We start from the raw sequence: 26,245 nt of genomic DNA, 5'->3' as shown, positions 1-26,245 counted from the left end.
GATTAGCCCCAGCCCCGCAGCCTGCCCCCTCCCCCACTCCGTCGCAAGAACCCCACCCCTCCCCCACCCAACCCCGTCCAAATCGACGCCCAAACCCCTGTCGAAATCGACCCCACCCCTTCCCCACCCAATCGAAATCGATGCCCAGTCGAAAAACAGAGGGGAGATCGAGATAGATTGCGAAAATGGGGGTTGCGGCTGGCAGGAGTGGGGGCAGCGGAGATGGGGGAGGGGTGGGGGGGAAGGGGAGGTGGTGGGGGTTGGGTGGTTATGGCTTTAGAGTGGGTTGGGAGGAGAGAGAAAGCTTCCATGTTCATCAATGGAGGATGATGGGTGGAGAAAGTAAAAAAAAAAATTGGGGAGAAAGAGAGGAAAACCTAACGGCGTGAGGTTTTCATCCATAGTAAGGGTATCTTGAGCACAAACACAAACCTCAAGGGTATCTGAGGAATTCCCCAAATGTGGGGGGTAATTTGGGAATTACGCCAAACCTCAGGGGTACCTGAGGAATTTTCCCAATAAATAACTCTAAGCAGGTCCATTTTTTATAAGGTCCGTTCTAATAAAACAAGAACAATCATACTACTAATTATAGATAATTCACAAGTCATAATCTTACAGCACAAGGTCGTAAGCCAGTTTTAAACTATTCTCATTACAAGATTCTAAATTTTTTGATCACAAAGCCATAATAAATATTTCAACCTAAAATTACGAGATACACCTCATTCACGAGTATGTTGGAATGTAAATATAGAAGTTTGAAATTGTTCTACAATACAATTCTAAAAATCGAAAAGAATATGGAAAAAAACAGATCATATGGTGATTAAGAAATAAAAGGCAAATCAAGAAAAAAAATACCATATTTGTATAATTTTCTTGAGTGATTGTCTCTTTAAATTAATTTTTTCACTTAGAAATTTAGAGATAACCCCATTCACTTTGATGAAAATCATGCTATATAAACTTTGAGATTGTTTTTTAATACAATTTGGATAATCATATCATTAAAAAAAAAATTTGTAATAAGATAGTTTAATAAGAGAGGAGGAGTTGAGCGAAACTGCAGAAAGCAAGGAGTGAAAGTTGTTGCATGATTGAGTGACAGTAGTGCTGCGCATTGTGTTTTTATATGAGCCTCTGTATAAAACGATAGGCAGAACAAAAGCTTCTTCTTTTAACTTTTTTTGTTTAAGAAAGTTTTTTTTGCTAAGCAAGTAATAAAATTAATTAGAGCAAATAGTTACAACCTAAAACCAACTAAGAGAAAGCAAACCTTTGCTAAGCAACAAAAAAAAAGTTGGTTGGTCACATGTGTTATCATGACATTAGCTACATCAATCACTGAACATACGGGTCGTAAGTCGGTTTTAAAATTTATTTTCAATACACGATATGATTATGAAAACTTGAAATCAACCAGCTACTATTCAAATCATGATTTTAGGAGAAACATCCTAAAATCTTAAATTTATAAGCAAAGTATTCCCCCGCATTTTAACGTGTTTTTTGTTTCATTTACGTAATTATAAATATATATATCACGATTACGATATTTTTAAAGTTCAAAATGTTGTAACAAAGGATTTTTATATATATTAAGTATAATTTTACTTTTTATATTCTTTTAATCTTAAATACATGGACATGGATTCTAATAATCACAGATTCAATATATTTCGAATAAAAACAACTACTTAATATACAAAATAATGTTGTCGTACATTATACACGGCTCCAAATCATTTCTACATAAAACCTCCCGTGCATTTTTGCACGGGTGGAAAGCTAGTTGTGTAATAATTAATCCTTTAATTAGATTATGTATAAAGCACGTCATTGTACACATATTTGAATGTATAATAGTAGCGATGTAAAGATAGATATTCCATCTGTTTTTCTATTAACATTTTCCATTTTTGACAATTCTCTATTACTTGTACCGTTTCTATTTGTGGTGATGAATTCTTTCTTTTTCTCTCTTAGAGGTTCTTTTTTTATTTATTTAATCTCTCTATTCTTTTCCTTGGTACTTGTATAAAGAGAAACGTTATGAGTTATTAAAAACGAAAGGAGTATTATTTTTTTTAAAAAAAAGAAGCGAAAATTTGTCAGTTGTAAAAGTGCCGGTAATACTCTCGAGCGAGGGTATCGAGTCACATAGGACTGTGACTCTTATCAAGATCATGAGCCCAGAATCCCACACAATGGCAGTTTGTTGGGATTGCTCATGCGGCGAGGTACGATGCTCGCCATTGGTTGTTCGTTGTCCGAATCATGAACGACAATCATTCCTCTCACCATCTTCATCAGCGATCCAAGTTTTACCTCCATTATCACTAGCTTTGACTAGCGATGCCCTCCGTTACATAAGACTCTTTATCGTTTTTTGTTGGTTATGTTTTCTTTGTATTGTAAGAGCTCTTAAAGCTTCTTTGAGTTTGTTTGTTTGTTTCAAATATGGAAGTATTAGCATTAGGTTGTACTTCCTGTTTTAATTAATGTACGATTTCTCGATGTCAAAAAAAAAAAAAAAGTACCGGTGCTTTAATTTTCTATTAATCCTGAATTTTTGGAAGCTAGATCTTGCTGCTTTTCTCTTGGCTCCAAATGTCAGGTGTGCATTTTTTTAGGTCTCAGACTTTTAGTCACTTATTCACTAATTTTTTTTTCATGCCAAGATAAAAAACCAAAAATGCATAAGAAATTTATTCCACCTCCATCTATCTCTTGAATGTTAATATTCCTTTCATTTAAGCTATTATTCTTTTTCTTTTGGTGAATGATTTATTTGAGCTAATTTTATAATTTCTTTGTGGGTTTGGACTTTTAAGTGCTTTTTAGAATCCGACCCATCTCACATGATACTGGTATAGTACAGATAATAACGGGAAAATCTGTCTACCCACTGGGTAATTTACCCACTAGAGATAGACATTAATAATAAGTGGAGTCCAACTCAGCAAAATTATTTATTTTTTAATTGTCTATTTCTAATGGATAGGCTACCCAGTAGATAGACGTAGCAATCTCCGATAATAAAAATAGAGGGAGTGTTGATTATAGTTGTTGATCGCGCAACCACTCGCACTCCCACAAAAGAAATTTCATGCTCATTAGAAAAATAATAAATTCCCCTATCAGCCTATGTAATTAAGACACTTGTCTATGTTATTGTTGGCTAATCATGTTTAATTAAAATGGATAAAGAAGCATCCAATGGCATAAGCTCATATTATAATCAACTCCTTTGATATAAAATCAAAGTGTTTGGCAGGAAAAATTCCCTTCAACTTCCTCATTCAACAATTCAATCCACCTAACTTTGCCGAAATGAATTTTTTTATTAGCAACGATTTTATTGATTAGAATTGATTTTTGTTACTAGTGTTTTTACTAATCAAACAGTATTTTTATTAATAAGTTGAAAGATCTCTGAAACAAAAGGTTGAACTTTGAAGAAGGTAAATGGCATAATTATCAAGATTTTTCTTTCTTTAAATGGGTAAAACTCCCTTAATAAGTATTTCAATTCTTTTGAACCAACTTTTCAGGAAACTTTTCAATATTAGTACTTGAAATTTCCGTTAATTTTTCGAGTCAAACCAACTACGCTTTTGACAAGACAAGAATCGAGATGCTATCTATCTCCTTTGAGATGGTCATTTTTTAAATAAATAACTACACTTTTGACAAGACGAGAATAGAGATGCTCTCCATCTCCTTTGAGATGGCCGTTCATCAAGTAATTGGCTGAAAATGTATGAAGTAGAAACTAGAAAGTGTATTAGGATATTATTTCACAGAAGGCTTTTAACATAATCTAAAGACAGGAAATGAAGTGTTCTAAGTTCACTTTTGAAATACAAAATTGATAATACAAATTTACAAAATTTAGATGAACTTAGAGAGAATGGGAGGTATTCATTAGAATCTCGTTTACAGGATTAGCAATTTCCATCAATTACCAAATATTCAACAGAGTTTTTTGACTCAATACATTAAACAAGGCAAATACAGAGCATCTAATTGTGTAACGTTTCAAATTAAGGAGGGAAAAAAAAACTATCAAGTAGAACATAACTCTTCTTTCTTCTTCATCTTTCTTAGAATAATCCAAAGTAATAACAATAAGATTCTGCCAAACTAAAAAAAAAGTAACAATAACAACTGCGTAGAGAACGAAAATTGGTATTAGTCCAACGAACCTAATAGAGGTCATCTAAAGGCTTGATAGAGGTCATTAAACTCTACAAGAGCATCAGAGAGGTCTTTACTGTGATTCAGCCTGATCATGCACTCGAATTTATGGGCAGTACTGGGGTAGAAATGGTTGAATTTGGATCCATATTACATAAATAAATTGATTCGAGGCTAAAACTCTATCGAGCACTTTTTCAGTTAAGGTGCACAGACGGCGAAGATGCAGCCCAGAGAGATAATCAGCTATTGTTCTGACTTCTGAAGGGTCAGCCACACCAGCACATCAAGAACATATTATGATGCTTGACATTGGAAAACAAGTCCAAACACGGGATCAGGACAACTAGTTATGAAGACGTCCCTCATGTTACAGGTTGATGACCTAGATTTTTTACTGCAGCATTCCGAGAAAGAAAAGAGTAAAGAAGACATAGACGGGATCATCGTATAACAAGGTACTTCCTCCGTTTTGTATTACTTGCATAGTTTCCTTTTGCACAGGGACCAAGGTGAGGAGATAGATAGAGAAAGATATTTTTTTTAAAAAAAAAAAGAACCCCGGAGAAAAAGAGAATATATTGCCAAAAATAGAAACGATGCAAGTAATAGAGAATTGCTAGAAATGCGAAAACGATGCAAGTAATAAAAAAGGGAGGAAGGATTACCTAATTGCGACAAAATGGTTATCATCTTCATTCTTCTATATCACCTTAAAATCTAAGGGTTCAAATACGGGCCTTTTGCCACAAAATTTGTGCTTCAGATATGCTTCTAATTGTTCAATTACAGACGTAAATGCTCCTGCAGCAAAAACCATATTAGGCGTGTACTAACAGTCTAACAGTAATGCGATGAAAGCAAGATTAGGCATCTAACACGAGAATCTTGAGAAGGATTGCCAAAAATAGAAACGATGCAAGTAATAGAGAATTGCTAGAAATGCTAAAACGATGCAAGTAATAAATAACGGAGGAAGGATTACCTAATTGCCGACAAAATGGTTATCATCTTCATTCTTCTATATCACCTTAAAATCTAAGGGTTCAAATACGGGCCTTTTTGCCACAAAATTTGTGCTTCAGATATACTTCTAATTGTTCAATTACAGACGTAAATGCTCCTGCAGCAAAAACCATATTAGGTGTGTACTAACAGTCTAACAGTAATGCGATGAAAGCAAGATTAGGCATCTAACACGAGAATCTTGAGAAGAACGATGCTGATTATGATTCTAGGTGCAACCTCATATAGGATGTACCATGCAAATACCCATACCTCCATAAGAATGTATTTAAATGAGCAACAACAAGCATACCATTGATTTCCCCCCCCCCCTTTTAAAGTTATAACAACAAAAGAATGATATGAAACTCGATAAAGAATGGCACAAACTTGCCAAGCTGTAATATCATCGAAAATTCCACATTGATTTATGAATATATGATATGAGTAACACATGTTCAATCTCCCTTACTGGAGAAATTATATGTCAGGTACACGTACATAGAAAGAATGATTACTGTTTTTTCTGTCCAATCATGCATCTCATTATAAAGTATATAAGAATTTCAAGAGAAAGCTCTTACAAGATAAAATAAGAACAATTGGGTCAAGAATAGCAACAAAATACATGAAACAGTGATTAGAGCCTTAGAGCCTAGAGGGCCATTATTTTTGAAAGGTCTATGCTGCACAAAACCCATGTAAACCAGTGGTTTCGAAAAACATATTGGAATTCTAAACAAGAAAGCTGTCGCAACGTCGTCTATAATACGAATGAAGAGTTGCATTGTGAGCAAAACAAAACAAAAGAGAAAGCAAAAAAGGCAAAGCAAGTTCTTCACAAAGTTCAGACATGATGAGAAATCACTACCTGAAAGCGGACTGTCTCTCAGCTGTAATGATGCTTTCACCAGGAGTGTTCCTGGGATCTGCTGGAAGACCTAGAGTCCAAAATATAGATTGTATATATATAGTCAGTGTCAGCTCCTGAGTAATCTATAATTATTTCTGAAATTCAAGTCATACCATGACACGAAAAGATAAATTCATTGGACTATTTGAACAGCTCGCACTCCTAGATGCTTCAGCAACGTGCAGGTAAGTGGAAACCCCATCAAGCTGTTTGACATCGGTCTTCAATATAGTGTCACAATGATCATCTGATGCACTTACCTAAGCATAATGAAGAGGGTACACTTATTCTTTTGTAGTTTGACACAAGAAAATAGAAACAAGAGACAATGATTATGTGAAACTGACTTCAACAGTAAAGGATGAATCATTGGATTTACAGAATGCCCCAAAGGTATTGAAGAAGGATTCTACACACCGCAAAACATCAAAGGCACTAGTTTGACGGTCGAGACCCTGAAGAAAGCAAAGAACTCTGAATCAAAATTGTGGGCTGACAGTACAAGAACACATTAGGGAAGGGAGATATAAGAAAGAAAGAAAAAAAAAAACTAAACCCATAAATATGCAAAAAGAAAAACTAATACAAAGGATCTAATAAGGTTGCACTTTGCATTGCATTTCAGTATAGCAACCGTACAACATTAGATGATCTACTGTAATTTACTGAGACATCATTCTCCATGGAGAAGTTCTTTTACCAAAATCTAAAATAAAAGAAAATGAAACAAAAGATTTGGAAGTAAAAAAGAAAAAGGTAAAAAAGCTCATCTAGAGACAATAACAGGCAGCAGAAACCAGAGGTAAGAAGACCATTGAAAAGGACGAATACCACTGATTATTTCCTTCTTGAAAGAGAGTGTGTTACTAAGGTCAATGCTTGAATAGATTTCAATATTCCATTTTGAAGTACACAATCGCATATTCCTAATTTCATAAGTAGCCTTAACAGAAGCTAGTAAAATCTGTGGAAGATGAAGACAATTCAGCTGTCGGATTGCTTGACTAAGGTCATGTATAAATTTAGCTTCCTGGATCTGTTAGCAGCAAAATCCGAAATGGATGTCCTAGTTCTATCCTTATCATGCAGAAGAATGAAATGTATTTATTACTAATAGAGCTTCAAACACCCTAATAATGGGATCATGACGCATACCTCAAGCATGAAGGATGGGTTACTATTACCCCTCACATGAGAGGATAATGGTTTTCTGGTTGGTGGCATGAAGGACCAGGCAAGTCCCCATCGAGAAGTTTGACCCTGCACAAATTCAGTAGTTTTCACAATTGTGACCCCCACTTCCCGAAGTTTTGACATCAGCGACTTAAGGCTTGACTTTTTCCCAACCATTGAAGTGTACCACCTAGAAGCAAATGTAGTTCAGCCTACATACGTAGAAGCTCCACTTGTAAACATTAAGCATGATAAAACTGGCCATAAAAAGATTGTGTACCGAAATGACTGCTTTAGTGTGACACTATCTTCAATAATGCGACTGACAAAAGCCTTCTCTCCACCATGGCAGGCCATCTCTTCTGATGTACCACCACATGAAGTTTTCGGATTCAATCCTGCTTCCTCCATGCTTTCAAAAAATGGAGGGTTGCACATACAGAAATCAAACTTTTCACCTTCTTTAACCACGCCAAGAAGGATAGACGGCCCATGATAACACTTATCGACATTAGCTTCACTACGAGGACTTGAGGATCCAATTTGTGCTTCACCATCCCTTCTTTCAATAGAATCTTCCACTTCTCCACTATCAACTGAACGTGCATTATCCAATCCACCCTCAGTATTGTGTTTGGTCAGAACATCAAGATCTTCCTTCTTTTGGTTATTATCATTGGTCTTATTACCATCTAAATGTATGATACCACGGCCATGCGCAGGTTCAGCAACCTCAACCCTTCTAATCTCAATCAATTCCGAAACATGGGGATTACTTTTAACATTTTTCTCTGCCCACTCCAAGGCTACATCAGTTACATCTAAAGTTAAATATAACAAAATTGAAATTAGACCAATGTAAACTAATTTGTCACAAAACAAGGTTAAGCAAATTACATGTTACATAGTAATAAGCCTACCTGACCCAACAAAACTCCAGCCTAACAGAGATGCACCAAGAAGAGGATAAATACAATTTGCTCCAGTTCCAATATCAAAGCCTCTTACTTTATCTCTACCAACATTATTATTCTCAATAATGTCAGAAGCTAAGAGATCCTCAATCCAATGTATGTAATTTGACCTATTGGGCACAGTTGGGCACAATTGCCCATCAGGAATCCACCTAAATAACAACAAGTTTCACCAATCATAATCAAACACTCATAGTTTCATAGTAATTTATGACAAAAAATTGGCAATTTGCACAATAATTAAAGCATATGATGTAACAAAACTCAATCAAATAATCCCAAAACTACGATGAAACAAATTTAACCACACCCAAAACCCAGAAAGCATATTCACATGGTAAGCTATTGAATAAATACCCAGAAAAGAAAAACACAAATTGCATGAATTTTGTGACAGTCTGACAAAAAGAAAGTAAGAAAAGTACCAGTTGAGAGAGTGGTCATGGAGGAGGAGCACACGAGTAAGTTCACGAGTGGCATTAAAATCAGTCCAATCGATTCGGGGTCGATGATTGTCAGGAGAGTAAGATACGAAAGGAGAAAAAGAAGGGTAAAGAGAAGCGAGGAGAGAGAAATCAGGGGGATTATCAGCGTATTTATTACGAGGATGTATGCTTCGACCACCACCACCACCACCACCTCGTTTCCTCTTCTTGTTCCCCATTTTTCTTGGTTTAGTTGAGTTGTAAACTGTAGAGCTGGTGTTGAACAGTTGAAAGAGAATGGCGCCGCCTGCAAAAGACGAATTTGTCCTCAAACTGGACAAAACTCACTTGGGTATTTTTTTCGGGTTGAAATGATTGAAATGAATGAGTGGGTTAAACTGAATTTACGTGAGAGGAAAATTGGAGTGATTTGCTAAAATACTTCCTCCGTTCCATAATAAGTGAAACACTTATTATTTTAGAACGTTTCGAAATAAGTGAAACATACCTTAAATGAATAAAAGAAAGTGACAAAATGACAGAGTGTCCATCACAAATTTGTGTGGTTTGCTTTTCTCTCTCCTCCTTTTGATAATAAAAAGGGTATCTTATGACTTTTTGGCTTTTGAAAGTAATGTTTATTAAATCTTGTGCCCATTCCCTATGTTTCACTTATTATGGAACGGAGGAAGTATTAATTATTATGGCTCGTTTTTGGGCGAAGTGTTAAAGTAGATCAATTAATTGAGCGCGCTTAGAAGATAAAATCTGAAAAGCCCAAGTAGTCTAGTCGATTATATTAGGTTTTACCCAAAACGTGCAACTTTTCTAAGCCAACTCGACTTATGAAAATGGGATAAAAGTGGAAGTATAAGGTGAAGCGAGTGATTAGTGGGTGGTGGTGGAAAAGATGGAGAAGGACGAGGAAAGGAGGGTAGATGTTGGCTCTAATGTAGGAATAATATAGTGGATGCGTTGCAACTTGCAAGGATGATTATAACAGGTTCATAGGCGTTGGTAAAGGGGATTTTGTGAAATTAAAATCTTTTGTGTCATTATTTTTATACCATTTATGCGCTATTTTCTTTTTTATTAGTTGGTAATAACATTACGGCTCAGTAATTTTCAAAAAAATATATTATAATTAATCAATCAAAGAGATTAAGTGGTATACAAATAGTATATTTTATAAAGTAAAAAAACTAATATGAACCCGGTGCACACTAATTAGTGTGCACCCGATCCATATCACGTGAGTTTATGATAGTGTATGTTACAGTGATATAGTGTATGTTACAGTGATATAGTGTATGTTAAAGTGATATAGTGTATGTTAAAGTGATATAGTGTATGTTAAAGTGATATAGGGTGTGTTAAAGTGATATAGGGTGTGTTAAAGTGATATAGGGTGTGTTAAAGTGATATAGTGTATGTTAAAATGATATAGTGTATGTTAAAGAAATATAACGGGTCACGTGCCTGGACCTGGTCCACACTATTTTTAGTGTGAACCGGTCCACGCAAGTCGGATTGTTTATAAAGACTAGTGGTTTGGCCGCGCGCTACGCGCGCGCATGGCTAGTAGTAACCAAATTGACGTTAATGCAGGTCAAATGGCCTATAATTTCTTGTTATTATAAGAATTCTCAATTTTTGTCACGAGGAGCACATTATTTTTTCTTGTGGTAACTTCATTTTTTATCTAATACTCCCTCAAAATATCGTAATGGTAACGGTTAAATGAAGTTTATGTATCTAATAGAGAGCAAATATTATAATACTAAAATAAAACTTAGTAAATGAAAGGTATATTTAATAGAATTATACTATCTTCTACATCATGATCGGGCAATAATTTTTGGTTCATAATCATGCAAGTCATTTTAAATTAACTTCGTCTGCACTCCACCACGAGAGAAGCTTGTTCAAATGCCGAAAGCACTGGCCTAACGTCGGGGTCTGGGAAACCGCTCCCCCTTCAATGTCCTTACAGTCCATTTACGGGGCGCATCGGGCATACGCTCTACGAGCTAGAACCCGCTGTCCACTTTTGTCTGTCGGCCAAAAGTGTCTCGCTCTCAGTGCTTTGGGTCGGATTTTATGATATTACATATATCTCAAAAAACAAAATAAAATTCAACACTAAGAGCTTCTAAAATAACCAAACACGAGACCAATGATACAGGAGCAATATCTATGGTATTTCAGGTTAGTGAATCTAGTACGGTGTTACTACAAAATTATTCGACGTCATGATGAGGTAATAATTTACGTTACATAAGAAATTTCCAACAACAATTTTCGTGATTTGTTTGCATTGGACATGAGTGCTAGAGATTTTAATAGACTTTTAGGAGCAATCTTTAAGAAACATAATTTTCGTAAAATCATATATACTTGTGTTAGACAACATAAGAAACTAACGACAAGATACCATTTTTCAACCCAAAAAAAGCATAGTACAAAATAATCGGTCAACATGTATTTGAGACAATTATACTGTACTAATCGCAAAAATAAAGTAACAAAGCCGACAAACACACTGCCCATTATTGCCGGTTTAGAGCAAGTAGTGGGCGCTTGAATGATAGTGACAGCCTCAAGAGACCTTGAGTGGATGTGTCCCTTAGTAGGAGCAAACGTAAATAGTGCACTCCTTCACACTATGTCCTCCACCAAGTGGTACTCTTGGCCTGAATTCTGCAGATATCAATAAGGACGAACAACTTGAAACCGATGCTCTGGGACAAAATTAAGAGCATGTTAGTGATTAAATCTATTAACAGAAATATCGACAAAACAAAAATATCGACAAGAAAAAGGAAGTCGGCATCCTGGAAAGCATTTATTTGGTCAAAGACTCAAAGCCTAGAATTGATGACCAAAGCCTTGTTAACTTTTATGATAAGTAAATATTCACTTTCATTAACAAAGATCAGTTTTCATAAGCAAAATCACTTTAACAGTAAGATTCAGTTCTAATTAGTAAATTATAATAAGAGACAGACAAAGAGGATCTTGTGTAATCACGTGGAAGGGAAAAGGCCAAGTTATTTCTATCTCAAGCTAAGGCTTGTGGAAGTTCAGTTTTGACACAATGTCCGCAATCATTTGAGCTTGACAAATATAGATACATTACAAAGCATGCAAGATAGAGGTCTGACTTAAATGAGCAGTACAACATCACATTCGACACCTCAGGAAGGTACATACCAACTAGAAGTATATCAGCGGAGGTGTGTCGAATGTACATGCTCTAATCCAAAAGTTAAAAGAAATTGAAATTATAAGAACTAAAAGCATTCAAACATGTGAAGATGCTTGCTCTCACATGTTAGATTAAAAAGCTTCTGCATAGCATTTTCAAAATTATTTTATATATGTATACGGGAACTTCAGCTAGGGCCTGATCAAGCAACCAAATTATTCTGAAGTCCACTAACACAATTTCAGCAATGCTTGCTCCAGAACAAATAGGAACCCATTGTGATCTACATAAGTTAACATCGAATTGTAGAGAAGAAGGCAGAAATACACTCACCTACGACTTTCCAATTCTTTTTGTCATCATCAACTTCAGCAAAGTGGAAGCTTGGTAGCAGATGCACGCGAGTAAGACCAGCAGCAAATAACTTTTTCAAATGAAGCTAAAGATCTTTCTATATGCTTCCAAATTTTCAGTACCCTACTTAGATGTAGACTATCCATCAAAAAAAGTACTTAGATATAGCCCATCTCAGCTCAACTTGTATTTTTAGTTTGACGCTTTGACTTATCGCCACTCAGCGTTTGTTAGACACCTAAACAAATCATAACTTGAGAATATTGCAAATAAAGTTTCTTCCTCAAATCTCTCTGAATACCTAATCTCTCCTTTACAAGTCAACCAATCCTAAGACTCAGGTCACTCATATCCCCTGTCAATCCTACACTAAATTACAATAAACTTAACATCTACAAGAAAAGTTAAGTACATCTCAAATTCCAGAGCATCAAGTATATTACCACCCTGGCATATATGGGTTGGTCAACTTCTGCTTAATGCTGCTTCTTAACCCAAACAAATATGCTATAGATATAACTATATAAGTATAAAGTTTGATAATATCTTGCAAGCTAAGATAGGTTTGTTTATAAATACCATGACATATATCATGTTTTATGCATACGAACGTTGTTTTCTACTAATTATTTATGGACATTTGCTTTTCTCTATTGGTGGCTTTCTCCTTTAGACCTTGACGGCAGGTGGTTTTTCTTTATCTCGATTTTCTTTATTTATTTTCAGCGTAGTGACTATCTAGCTCAAAAGCAGTAATTTTAGGGGAAAATTCAACATACTGCAATTCATTACAGGTTCCACACGTAAAAATGTGGATTTGTGTACATAATTGAGGTAGACTACACGAGAAACCATCCATGCAGGTTCAAAAAAAAGACTTTAAGAGCATATAAGCAAAAATTGAAGGAAACTACCTGTAATGTGAAAGCAAGATATCCACCTCGGAGGTCAGATTGCACGGTAAGATCATTAGCACTGTAACATAACACAATCATTAAGGCCTTAATATCTTGAAGAGAGAATACATCACATGTAAAAGCAAAACAAAAAGTTGCTTTTTTTTACTGGACCTTTTTTACAAAATTATTGGCCCTGCATTCGACCTATCTAATAATGATCCTATTCGTCAAAAACTATGTCCAATATAATTCCTTTCATCTTGACCATCTCTTACGCCTCCCATTAATCATGCAAAACTATTAGGTGATTATTTTTCCCTGGTCTCCACCAATTATTACCATATGACAATTAAGTTATGTAATACCTCAATCCTTAACTTCTTGTAATTCTAGACCTCCAACTTCTTCATTCTCTTTCCTTCTACCATATCCTCCCTCGATACCTATCTTTTTCTCTAATTAGTTTTAGACATTTTACGAAAGCCAAACTATTTCTATTTTGTCATGTTTCCTCCTTCCTTCCTAGCTCAATTTTCCTAGTTTTATCCTAACTTCTCTAATTTAGATATGAGTTTCTATCACGTCTTAATTTAGATACGAGCATACATTAATTAAAGTAGATAATCAAGAGATACATTGAAGGAGAGATGGGTAACTTACCCGGATTTGAAATTTTTTCGTCTGCAATCATATATTTCAAAGGAGCTGCACTAATGAGGAATGTAGAGAAAGTAGGAGGGGTGGTTTTGTGGTATTCGTAATTCCAAAATATTGTAATGGTAATTTAAGGTTTTGCATAACCATGTAAAATATGGATATCACATCCTAAATCAAGAGATATCCATTAAGGCATTGAAAGAGTTTCATGTGAACATGGCATGTAAAATTAGGATGTAAAAATTAGGCTTGTGTTTGGAAATCAATTAGGATGTTTGCAGGGGAAATAGCTTCACATTGGATTCAAAGTGAAGCTCACGACAAATGTTTTCAGGGATCTTAACTAAAAATTAGGCTTGTGTCTGAAAACCAATTAAATCTAGAGTATGGAAATCAATTAGGATATAGCCTGCAAAATTAGGCTTCACAAATGAGGCTATAATCAGCATATTCTGTTCACATGAAAGCCTAAATATATATGGAGTTTCAGGTTCACGTAGAGGAGGGTGTGGGGGGCAGGGTTGTATGTGCACGGGGTGGGCAGGGTTGTGTTTGCACTATGCAGTGTGTGTGCATTGTTGTGGTGTGACCAGGGGTGTGGGCACTCATCTCACTCCCTTAGTGATCTAAAGGGACTGCCTCACTGCCCACTCATGTGCCATGTTTATGTCCTTGATTTTCTAGCCGCAAGCACAATATACAATAAAGCATCCATAATGTGATTGTGTATTTGCTTAAGTTTATATATTGTTCTAGTAGACTTGCTAATGCTATAATAAGTGATAGCTGGTTAGATTCAGTTTGTGTGTTACTGTTCTAGTAGACTTGCTAATGCTATAATAAGTGATAGCTGGTTAGATTCAGTTTGTGTGTTACTCTAATAAGCACTTTCAGCCAGATTAGTTTTTTTTCTAAAATTGCGATTTTTTTGTGTTACAGCCATATTCTGGAAGCACTAATATGTTTAGTTATGGATTTTTTTATAATAGAAAGAGGGAAGTACAATATATAGTCCTTGCATTAATTTGTAAAGTGGTATGTTTTTAAATCTATCATTCATATGCAACCTTTGTAGTTTAGGAACGGAGGAGGTAATTGTCATTGTTCGAATGTCATGCTATGTTCTACCATAAATTATTTCCTATTATTCTTCAAGGTTAAAGATAACCAGTCTTGAAGGCATAGATATACCAAACATACTACGATTACTATCCATCCTTTTCATATCCAATAAAAGCTTTCTAAGCGAAGCTTGAATTTCATAGTTTACAATAATAGCAGAAAGCAAAGAACCAAATGAAATGCAAACTAAAAATAATATATTTAAAAATTAAGTACATCTAAAACCGACCTCTTGGTGAGCACAACTGCGAAGTCTGTCAGTTTGTCGAGCAAGTCGAATCTACTTCATGACACACCTAAATAGAACATCACCATTAGCACAAGAACCACATATGTATATAAGATGTCATGATTCCCAAAATTAGTCAAAAAATGCTTCACCATCAGCCTTCCATCGCTACTACTACTAAACAAATCATTCATATATATTGCACCAAACTTTTCCAATAACAATCCAAGAAAACACACAAGTGAATGATCAATCAAGTATACGAACTACAGAAACTAAAAAAGGAAGTTAGAATGCCACGAGTTAGGGAACTAAAACTCAAGGTAACTAAGCTTATCTTGAGGACAATTATGCCACGCACTTATCCAGTTTCAGCAATGAAAAACGAATTCAAGCACACAAAGACATTAACAAAACAATCATGCCTAGTAAACTCCGAATCCTTGGACTTTAAGTTCTAGGTATCGCTAGACACCTATCATCCTTGAAACTTAGCATCCATCCGAAACGCAAGCAATCAATCAAATACTCCTTTATGCTATTCCTTAGGAAACAACCATAATCAAAAAATTCATATTGAAGAATTCAAAAATCCAACACAATTGCAACTAATGCAGGAAGTATATAATCATAACCTTACCAAAAAAAATCACCATCACAGCAAACATAGCAGAGTTTTTGATAATCCATGAAATCACTAACTGCAAAATAAGCATTTCGTAATACCTATAACAAAGTAAATGGAGTCCAAAATATTGTTCCTGTCCCATTTAGCCAAACAAGCATATATTGCATGCCACACCTATGATTCCTCTAGAATAACCTGATCTACGTTATTGATCACATATTACATAGCGTTTCACTATAGAAAGGTCAAGACTTCATATCATGTCAATATAGAAAGTCTAGATCAAATATCCCAGACATATCTCATGGTTTCTATGATACTTCAAACAAAATTCAAACTTTCAAGACCTTTAAGAAAAGCCCCAGAGCAGAAAAATATTGCGTGACAAAGCACATTGTTTGTATTTCACTATATAAGAAAAGCCCCAGAGCAGAAAAATATTGCGTGACAAAGCACATTGTTTGTATTTCACTATATATCAGTTTACTGCAGAAACTCGAGGTGTAGTAAAGCCCAAATTGCAAAAATTATAATATGGAGCAAAGAACAGGCCAATCCAAGCAAAACATGTCTACTAACTCTTGTAGTTATGAATTTATAAAACACCCTAAATCCAATTTTTGATTTAGTTGATTGTATAGTTAGATTTCTGTATTGATGTCCCTATCTAGGTTCACAAAGCAAAAGTGACAATAGACATTGAAGTGAAAATTTGGGAGGAGACATGAATTGATGAAAGGAAGGTGTTTTCTCGATTATTGTGCGAGAGGCTGAAGTATACAGAATGAAATTACCCATTTTCAACTTAAATGAAACCCTAAAACATGAATTATCAGGCCTTTGGAATTAATCAAATTTAAAATTGAAAAGGAACCATTAATGAGGAAATATCAAGCCATTGAAAAATCTAAATCGACAAGGTTTTCTTACCTGCATAATGCTATCATGGCAGAAAAAGCTGCGACTTGCGAGAAGAATAGAACAGCGCTTCTACATCATTTTAGGGAAGGATTAGAAAACATTTTTTAAGAAATGGATGAAGAAGAATCTGATTTCTCACTCAAATTTGTGTGAAAGTGACAATTTAAAAGCTTGTATGAAGACTTACTCGTAAACATACCTTTGATTTTTGGGAAATTCGAGTTCCAATCTCGTCGACAAAGTTCATTCTCCCATAAAACGTTTCTCTAAATATTCTTGAAATTGGGAGAAGGCAATTTGACCAACTACCGCGTTGATCTAAAAAGAATAGTGAGAGAAAAAACAGCTTCCGTAAACACTCAAATTTCAGAAAAGATGACACACAAAAATGAAGAGAAAGAAAATAAAAAAAAAAGAAATGAAGACGGAAAGAAAGGAGAGAAACAAAAACCTTAGTACGTCGATCTTGTTGCATCTTGTTGTAGAAGAAGGAGCCTAACTCACAAATTGCAAAAAAAAATGAATTAGAAACTGGAATTCGTCCAAATCGTGGTCTACTATTTTAATTCCTGAATCCTGAATATTAAAGGCTCGAAATTGCTGCAAATGGAGTCCAAAATGTGCACCATAACTAAATCTAAAATGTGCAAATGAAGTATGGCAAAGGGATCAACCAAGTTAAGATATCATAAGAGCAATTCTCATTGCATCAGCAAAGAAATAACTGAATCTAAAACTGAACCATATTTGTGCCAGCACCACAAAAGATATCCTGACATAGTATTGCAGAAGATAAAGAACAAAATCTCTGCAATTTAAGACTACATAGCATCTAAAGAGCACCTTGTATATGGCCTGTTAACATAACCCTTGCGATTTAGAGGCTCTTCATCTTGTATTCTCGTCCCAAAGAAAATCCGAGACAGATTATTCCTTACAATACCCTATATCGAACGAGTTCAATGTAAATCAGCATATCCAATACTTTGATCTTTTTTTAAATGCAACATTTTCCTATTAGGTGAGTGGATTAAAAAAATAAAATGTTGCATCAAAGCAGAGGTAATATATAATCTGAAATTCCCCAAACCACCTAATTTTTGGGTGTGGTGGAAGCTACATTACTTGAACTCTTCATCTTACCTCAAGAACCTGTGTGGGATCCCCGACACTTCACACTTCATTCGGGGCCAAAATCATGGAACTTTATTATATAAAATGGCCAAGTCAGATACTTAAATAGTTGGATATATACCCGATTCCACGTAATATAGGATGGAAAATACTTATGAAAAAAAAAGATTTACAAGAAAAAACAAAGAAAACTACCTCAAAGTAAAACAAAACATATGATAAAGCTTATGCTGCTGCCGCCATTGGTACTGCTCTATAGTATGCACGCTTTGCAACACGAACAATGTCTTCAATCTGATAAATCCAATAAATAAAACAGAAGTCAAAACTCAAACAATATCCATACCCGGAAACATATAGTCTAAGGAAATTAAGTAAATGTCTTTTGAAATGACTAACAGAAACAAAAAAGCTGAAAGTCATTTGTACATATGAAATTACAGAAACATGACACATGATGAAACAAACCTGTGGTAGAGCCATTTTCTCAAGGTTCGATGCGTAAGGCATTGGTACATTGGCCCCAGCAATCCTCTCAATAGGGGCATCAAGATATTCAAAGCTATCTTCAACAACAGATGCACTGTCAAGAATGTTACAAAAATGTGAGCAGGTGTTGCAGACCATGCAACTAAGGAGTCAAAAGGGAATAAAAAAAAAATCTCATATCAGCCTAAATAATTTATTCAAATAAGCAAAAAGGCCCCAACAATATCCCCCAAGAACCACATTTCTTTGACTTTTGATTTGTGAAAAGAAGATTATTGCAAAAATCAGATGTGCTGCCTTGTAGGTGCACTTATAATGTTTTGCTCTTGCTCAGCATCAATATTGCTGATTAATTTTCAAAAAATTAACTCAGTAGATTAGATCGCAGAGTTCATCTGGTTTCCTGGAGACCAATAGCTAAAGCTTGCACATGACTGCAGGCTACTTCCTTGATGTCCAGCCTATTGGATGCTGCTCTCCTGATAGTGCTTAACTGTTGAGAGGCCTACACTATTCCCCTACACCAACCTTTTCACATTCTTATTGAAATTGCAGCAGAGTATCAAGCCATCCTTTATAATGTAAAGAATTGATAATCGTGTATGTGGGAGCAATTCGGATCATCCTTTATAACACCATAATCATGGCTCATTTACATCATAAATACATAGGCATTTAATCTCCATGTCAAAAATTAAGTGACACGAGGAAAAATCTTTATTGGGCAAGGTATCCACCAAGCATTATTTCCACTAAGACATTGTGTAGTTGAACTTTCAACCATGTTCCTTGTTGAGAAATTAGAGTAAGGATTTTTAGATGATAATCATATCCCACCCAGAAAAAAATTAAAATACATCATTAAAGATTCAAACTTGGTTTTCTGGACACTTACTTTTCCCTGTTTTTGGTTGGTTTTTGATTTTTGAAAGAACAAAAATTGGAAGACTACTGAGTCATGTTGGTAAAAGTGGATTAGATGAAAATGTCGTTGGACTCCATAACCTTTCAAGCTAAACTTCTAAATTCCGATTTCTCACTCAAATTAGTGTGAAAAATACAAGTGTTCAATCTTAAAGCTTGTATGAAGAATTACTCGCAAACATACCTTCGATTTTTCAGAAATTCGAGTTTCGATTTATGAAATCCATGAGAATTATGTGAGGTTTCTTCAAAGCCCAATTACATCCTAGTAGAGCATTCGGTTTCATAACATTCACACTGAAGGAAGCAATTGTCAATGAAACAGTCTTACACTGTAGAGAATCTGCTTATGGAAGGAGAGTGCCGATCTTTAAAAAAAAATAGGAAGAGAGAAAAAATACCTAATTGTAGTCGGCGAAAAACACCATTAAAACCCTCAACCGTATCTTTGATTTTCGCCATTGATGGATAATAGCAAACCCTAGATAGTCGAATGAAAACTGAGAGAAACAGATAAATCGCCATTGGTGGAATGAGGGTGACGACCTAGGGTTTCATCGATTTTTTTAGTTTCGAAGAGGAACGGGATGGATGGTAGGAGAGAGACTGAGAAACGTGAAGAAGAGGAAAGAAAGGAAGGAATGTGCGGTTGAGATGGAAGGAAAGATGGAGGGCTGAGATTTGCCAAGGCTTAGGAATAGTGTTTTTCATGCTTTTGTGACTCAGAACACTATTCAAAGGAATAGTGCTCAACTTCCAACTTTTTAAGGGTGTAAGATATGGGACATAAGTTTTGAATTCAATTTTGTGATGTTGATAAGAAATTGTAAACTAGATGAAAAGAGAGACATCAAAGAACAAAACTCACATAATAGATTTTAACACTATCCCCCAAAGGCCCCTATTATTGTCGTTAATTCACAAAACTCCTCAACTCAAAATGAAATAGATTTTAGCAGTTGGGAACAAAAAACCCCTAAGTAAAAATGGGTATATCAGTTTTTAAGGATTGGGGAAGAGATAAAATGTCTTGGTTAGTCATGAATGTTTAAAGAGGATTATAAGGCTTGTTGTTGTTGTTTTGAAGGGAAGAAGGTTTGTTGTTTTAATTTATATATTATGTACAGTGTGATACTCCTCATGATTGTTTTAAAGTACATAATAATTTAGTAGGATATTATTACAACAAGATTATTTTAAGAAGCTTAAGTCTTTGATTACTCCAAAGTTAAGCGTGATTGGGTAGGAGTTGTCTTGGAATGGGTGACAACCTGAGAAGATATCAAGGTGCACATGCATGAGTGAGACACAAAATACGTTGGAAGAAATTTTGTTGTTATTAAGAACAATTATTGGCCCTGGATGCACAATGGTCACTATGGACTCGACTCTGTATTGGTCGGTTGTTACAAACAATATTATACTAATCTTGCAATCATGTGTTGAACGTGTGCATAACTAATCCAATATTAGTTACCTAGTGGAGGACGATTCTAGGGCTATATCACTGTATGCCGTCAAATATGTGACTAGTTTCCAAGTTAGGGCGAATCATGCACCCTTGTGGGCTTGTGGTTGAATATGTGAATTTCTCATGCATAACGAGGGCGTTGTTGTCCTCAAGTGGATGTGTATGTAATACCCCTCGTGATTGCTTTTAAGGATTTTACGTGTTACTCATTTTCCAACAAGATACGTACTTCTTTTAGGGAGCTCACTTTCTTAGTTACTCCAAAGTTAAGTGTGCTTAATTGGGAGTAGTATCGGGATGTGTGACTTCTTGCAAAAATATATGATATAAAAGTCGTAAAAATCTCATTTCTTAAAGATAAAACTTTGTTTTTGAAAAGCCATATGTAAGCATTCTCCAATATGCAAAAAGTATGGGCAAATGGGTCAAATTTTACTTTCTCTTCTTTTTCCTAATATTTGTGCAGAAAGACATTTGTTGCAACTACAAAAAACAAAGGTAGTATTTAAATCATACGTAGTTGCTCGATTGAAAACTTTTGGAGACGAGCTACTGAGGTTAGGGTGAGAATATAGGGAGTCTTGAGGTATGCAAGACTCAACTTAATTTGGGTAAAGTGTTGGACAGAGTCTTGAGTTGAGTTTTGATATTCAAGACTCTTCACAAAACTCTTGCCATGCAAAGGATTTTTTTTGGCTAGTAAAAAAATGCCATGTGTCTTCTTTTTTTTTTTTGTGGAGTGAATCTGAAGAGAGTATGAAGAATAAAGTATAAAATTAGAATGAGTTTGAAGTGAGTCTCTAGAATTAAAAATTAGTGGAAAGTTGATGTGGCACAATATGAAGTTTGGAGTTGAGACTGAGGGATAAACTCACCCTTAGGAAAGCAACAACATTATTGATCCATCTATCACCATATCTTAAAGCTGATCAAAGTGAACCCGATCCGAAAAATACATGGATTTGGACAATTTTATTTAACCCCGGGTGAGCCCGAATTTTTTTGGAAGGGTGGGGTTTGGACAATATTTTTTAGCCCCGGGTAAGCCCGAATTTGGCTGGTTTTTTGCCGTCTTTTTGAAAGTGGGCCAGCTCCCCCATTTCAAATTGTACTTTGTTGCTTACATCACTCACTCGTTCACTCCCTGTCTCTCTCATTTATTTTTCAAGAACCATTTCAATTTTCTCTCTCATTTATTTTGTTCTTCATTTAGGGCATGTTCTCCCCAGCTTATTTTCAGTTCAGCTCCAATCAATTCAGTTCAGTTCAGTTCAACTTCAATCAGTTCAGATTAGTTTAGTTTAGTTTAGTTCAGTTCAACTCCGTTCTTTTATAACCATTTTGTTAAATATTATTATTATGTTGGTATAATTTATTTTACTAATTACTCTTATTATTATTATTATTATTATTATTTATTTTTATATCATTACTATTAATTATTATTATTATTATTGTTGCTGTTGTTGTTGTTGTTGTTGTTTCTATATATTATTTTGTTTATTATAGCTTTATTCATTATTATTACTATTATTAATAGGAGGAACATGGTTTAGGTCAAAGCACAAATAAACCCACGTTTTTTAGCCCATAAACCAATCAAATCGCGTCAAAATGATTTATGATGTAATATTCGCAATCCAACCCAATCATTATTTTTATTACTAGATATTATTATATTATTAAATATAATTATTAAAATAGTAATATTAATTTACTTCTTAGATATTATTGTTACTATATATATATCATCATCAAGTGTTAATATATTAATACAAATAATATAAAATAATAATTATTAATTATCATTAATTATTATTGTTATTATTAATTTATGATTATTAATATTATTTATCTATAACTATCATTTAAACATATCCAAAACACTATTATTATTATTATTCATTATTATTACTTATCATTATAATTATTATTTAATATTCATATTATTATTATTTAAATATCATTTATATATTTATTACATTCAATTTAATTCAATTTAATTTAATTCAATTCAATTCAGTCCAGTTCAGTTCAGCTCAACTCCAATCAGTTCAGTTCAGTTTAGTTCAGTTCAGCTCCACTCTTTTATAACCAATTTGTTAAATATTATTATTATGTTAGTATAATTTATTTTACTAATTACTCTTATTATTATTATTATCATCATTATTATTATTATTATTATTATTATTATTATTATTATTATTATTATTATTATTATTGTTGTTGTTGTTGTTGTTATTGTTGTTTCTATATATTATTTTTTTATTATAGCTTTACTCATTATTATTACTATTATTATTAGGAGGAACATGGTTTAGGTCAAAGCACAAATAAACCCACGTTTTTTAGCCCATAAACCAATCAAATCGCGTCAAAATGGTTTATGATGTAATTTTCGCGGTGCAACCCAGTCATTATTTTTATTACTAAATATTATTATATTATTAAATCTAAATATTAAAATAGTAATATTAATTTACTTCTTAGATATTATTGTTAGTATATATCATCATCAAGTATTAATATATTAATACAAATAATACAATATAATTATTATTAATTACATTATTATCATTAATTATTATTATTAATTTATGATTATTAATATTATTTATTTATAACTATCATTTAAAAATATCCAAAATACTATTATTATTATTCATTATTATTACTTATCAATATAATTTTTATTTAATATTCATATTATTATTGTTTAAATATTATTTATATATTTATTACATTCAATTTAATTCAATTCAGCTCCAATCAGTTCAGTTCAGCTGTTTTATGATGAAGAGAACATGCCCTTATTTCTCCCTGATTTTCATTCATTTCTATCATAAATTCCTAAAAGTTGATATTTGATTTTATTTTCTGTTTTGTATTTTTAAAACTTTGCATGTTTTATGTACTCAATTTGTAAAATGGGGGATATAAATGGAAATGATGGAATTTAAATTATAATGTTATTTCTTCTAATGCAATGGGAGATTTTGGTGATGGAGGAGAAAAAGAAGAAGATGAATTACCAGGAAATTCTGGTACTTATTTGTTGAAACAATTTTTTTGATGTACAAATGCATATGATTTGCTGTACAATAATATACGAGTGTACATTTTGTATTTTTAAGTGATCAAAGTAATTACCATCAATGTACATTATTGTGATTTATCCTTATTGCGTTGGTTGTGGTACCTTTTTTTTATTACTAGCTCCACCTACAGTTGCATGCACATGTACTTACCTTGTACATTTAGTCATACACAGTGAACATTAAAGCAACTGTAATGTACATAGAACAAGGTCAGCTCTACATTGAACATCCAGTCATAACAACATTGTACATTCAGGTTTAGTAATTGAATAATCTTGCTAGAACATTTGTACATTGAGGCATATCCAGTGAACATTCAATCAAACAATAATGTATATATTTTGAGTTATAACCAGTACAGTGAACAATATCAACTTCATAAAATACCTTGAACATTCAGTCATAACAACATTGTACATTCAAGCATAGAAATTGAACAATCTTGCTATAATATTGTACAATGAGTCATAACCAGTGAATATTCAATAAAGCAATATTGTACATTATTGAGTCATACCCAGTGAAAATATTGAATTTCATCACTTTGAATTGTGGCACCTGGAGCACTATGAGGTATGGGACTGTAATTGTACATATTGAATTTCATCAGTGAACAAATATCAATGCACCAGTGTACAAATAAACAAAGATGACAAATTACTCACTTAGCATCAGCTTTAGGAATTGGTTTACTTTCAACTAGTGGACTGTCATTGTACATTTTGAGTTTGTTAATGAACAACCGCGAAGCCAAGAATGTACAAAGAAACATAATAGAATAAAAATATTCATTTGGCATCCTAGTTGCATGTAATGTTTCACTCTCACTTGTGGGATTGTTAGTGTCATTGTACATATATCGAATTTTAATGAACAACCATAGTCTATCATTTGTACCTTTACCCTAGTAATGTACAATCAATTTCACTTAATATACAACAATGTAAATAATAAGAAGTAACCACAGTTTGTTTGCATGTTCATAAAAATAACAATATAGTTCATATGTTCAATGGAAGTCCATTATTGTAAAACAGAAAGATTAACAATGTAAGTCAATTGTTCAAATCAAATACCATCATGCAGCCCCATAAAATCGCCAATAACACATAATGAACAATATCAAACATCCGAAGTACAATCCTTGTGATATATAGTGAACAATATGATAACACACAATGAACAATAGCATACACTCAAAGTAGAGGTTCAAATATTTCTTCAGATTTGTCCCCGTTGCTCTCAAAAGGGTGGCCAATGGTATTTTTTCACTTTTTATACTTGCAACCCAAAAAAAAAAAAAAAATTTGTAACTAGAGGACGAAATTTAAAAAACGAAATCATTAAACATGGAAAGAGGAGAAAATTAATGGTGAACAGTAACTGTCAAATTAATCACTTTTTGCATTTTCCATTTGTACACTAGAAACAAGGGAATATACATTGATTGTCAAATCAATTACTTTTTTCATGTTCATTGCATATTCTGTTTTGAACCAACATCTACTTATTGTATAGGAAATAACCATTCTCATATCTCCATGTAAGCTCATTCAATTTAGATCGACTTTTGGAAACATATTTTTTAAAAGCTTTCTTTGATGCACCACTTCTAGGCCCTAGCAAATCACTCTGAAATCTAAACTCATGACACCTGTTTTTTCTCTTCAAATTCATTTTCTTCTAGGCAATGAGGAGTGAGGAGCATGGAAATAAGTATGGGTTATGATAAAATCACATTTGCTTCTGTTCATCATAACTTTTAAATTACTGGTTATAATAAAAAATACTTATACTTATTAATTATTCATACTAGTACTGGTAATATTTTCCAAATGGAAATAGTCCCCCACTCAGGACTCAGCAGGTACAGCAGCATCTGGATTCTGGGCTGGCTGTGGGGGAAATTCCAGGAAAAGAAATGTCATGACGAATTGACGGGTACGAGGGTACACTTTATCATTAATACGCCTTGGTCTTTTACTGTTCTCACGCCATAACTTGTCTGCTCACTTCTACCCCTCGCACCATTGCATTTTGTACGAATCCCTACTTTATATATTATTGTATGTTCACTCCTTATACTACTACTTCCATTCTTTTTTAAATTTCTTTTCCATATTTCTCTACTTTATACTTATAGATTTTATACACTTGTGTTTTGGGGAGATAAATGCATAATGCAAATCAATAAGGCAGTAATCGAGTCTAGTAATTACTCATAAGTCATAAGACATAAGTGTGTTACTTTCTCCGTTTTCTTATTGCTATATTTTTCTTAAAAAATTATTTTTTTAATTGTTACATTGTTTAAACTTTTATTAGGTATTTGTCCCAACCAAAAAATAATACTATTATATTTATTTTTATCTTTTTCCACCAAAAAAATCACCTTTTCACCGCTCTGCATTATTT

At 33.8% G+C, this 26,245-nt stretch overlaps 1 protein-coding gene and 1 long non-coding RNA gene across 4 annotated transcripts; both read right to left on the bottom strand.

Moving 5' to 3' along the window:
* Positions 1-4,871: 4,871 nt before the first annotated feature.
* On the bottom strand, positions 4,872-9,124 carry LOC104903954 (uncharacterized). 3 transcript variants are annotated; one of them, XR_007269936.2, is made up of 9 exons: positions 8,694-9,124; positions 8,215-8,420; positions 7,575-8,100; positions 7,277-7,484; positions 6,469-6,576; positions 6,235-6,381; positions 6,080-6,149; positions 5,189-5,326; positions 4,872-5,007 (listed from the first exon to the last, which is right to left on the bottom strand). XR_007269936.2 is itself a non-coding variant. In XM_048636698.2 (8 exons), exons 1-8 carry the CDS (start codon positions 8,930-8,932, stop codon positions 5,250-5,252), a joined length of 1,596 nt encoding a protein of 531 aa, XP_048492655.1. In that variant the 5' UTR covers positions 8,933-9,119; the 3' UTR covers positions 5,188-5,249. The 3 variants fall into 3 exon arrangements, 1 of the variants encoding a protein (XP_048492655.1); XR_007269935.1 differs by having other exon boundaries at positions 7,575-8,115; positions 8,694-9,116; XM_048636698.2 differs by lacking the exon at positions 4,872-5,007 and having other exon boundaries at positions 5,188-5,326; positions 7,575-8,115; positions 8,694-9,119.
* Positions 9,125-17,376: 8,252 nt separating this feature from the next.
* Positions 17,377-18,847, bottom strand: LOC125493177 (uncharacterized). The gene is made up of 2 exons (XR_008967609.1): positions 17,855-18,847; positions 17,377-17,655 (listed from the first exon to the last, which is right to left on the bottom strand). It is a non-coding gene; the product is annotated as an uncharacterized LOC125493177 (long non-coding RNA).
* Positions 18,848-26,245: the final 7,398 nt, after the last annotated feature.

Source organism: Beta vulgaris, chromosome 9 (genome assembly GCF_026745355.1).
Source record: "Beta vulgaris subsp. vulgaris cultivar EL10 chromosome 9, EL10.2, whole genome shotgun sequence".
Lineage (NCBI taxonomy): Eukaryota > Viridiplantae > Streptophyta > Magnoliopsida > Caryophyllales > Amaranthaceae > Beta > Beta vulgaris.
The sequence above is the reverse complement of the archived record's forward strand: the minus strand, read 5'-3'. Positions and strand labels throughout refer to the sequence as shown.

Bases quoted from the DNA above. Each gene is read 5' to 3' on its own strand.
- LOC104903954 (XM_048636698.2), bottom strand. From the start codon at position 8,932: ATGGGGAACAAGAAGAGGAAACGAGGTGGTGGTGGTGGTGGTGGTCGA. The intron at 8,116-8,214 runs GTAGGCTTATTA...ATTTAACTTTAG, and splicing joins CTGGAGTTTTGTTGGGTCAG to ATGTAACTGATGTAGCCTTG. The intron at 7,485-7,574 runs GTACACAATCTT...ATTTGCTTCTAG, and splicing joins ACACTAAAGCAGTCATTTCG to GTGGTACACTTCAATGGTTG.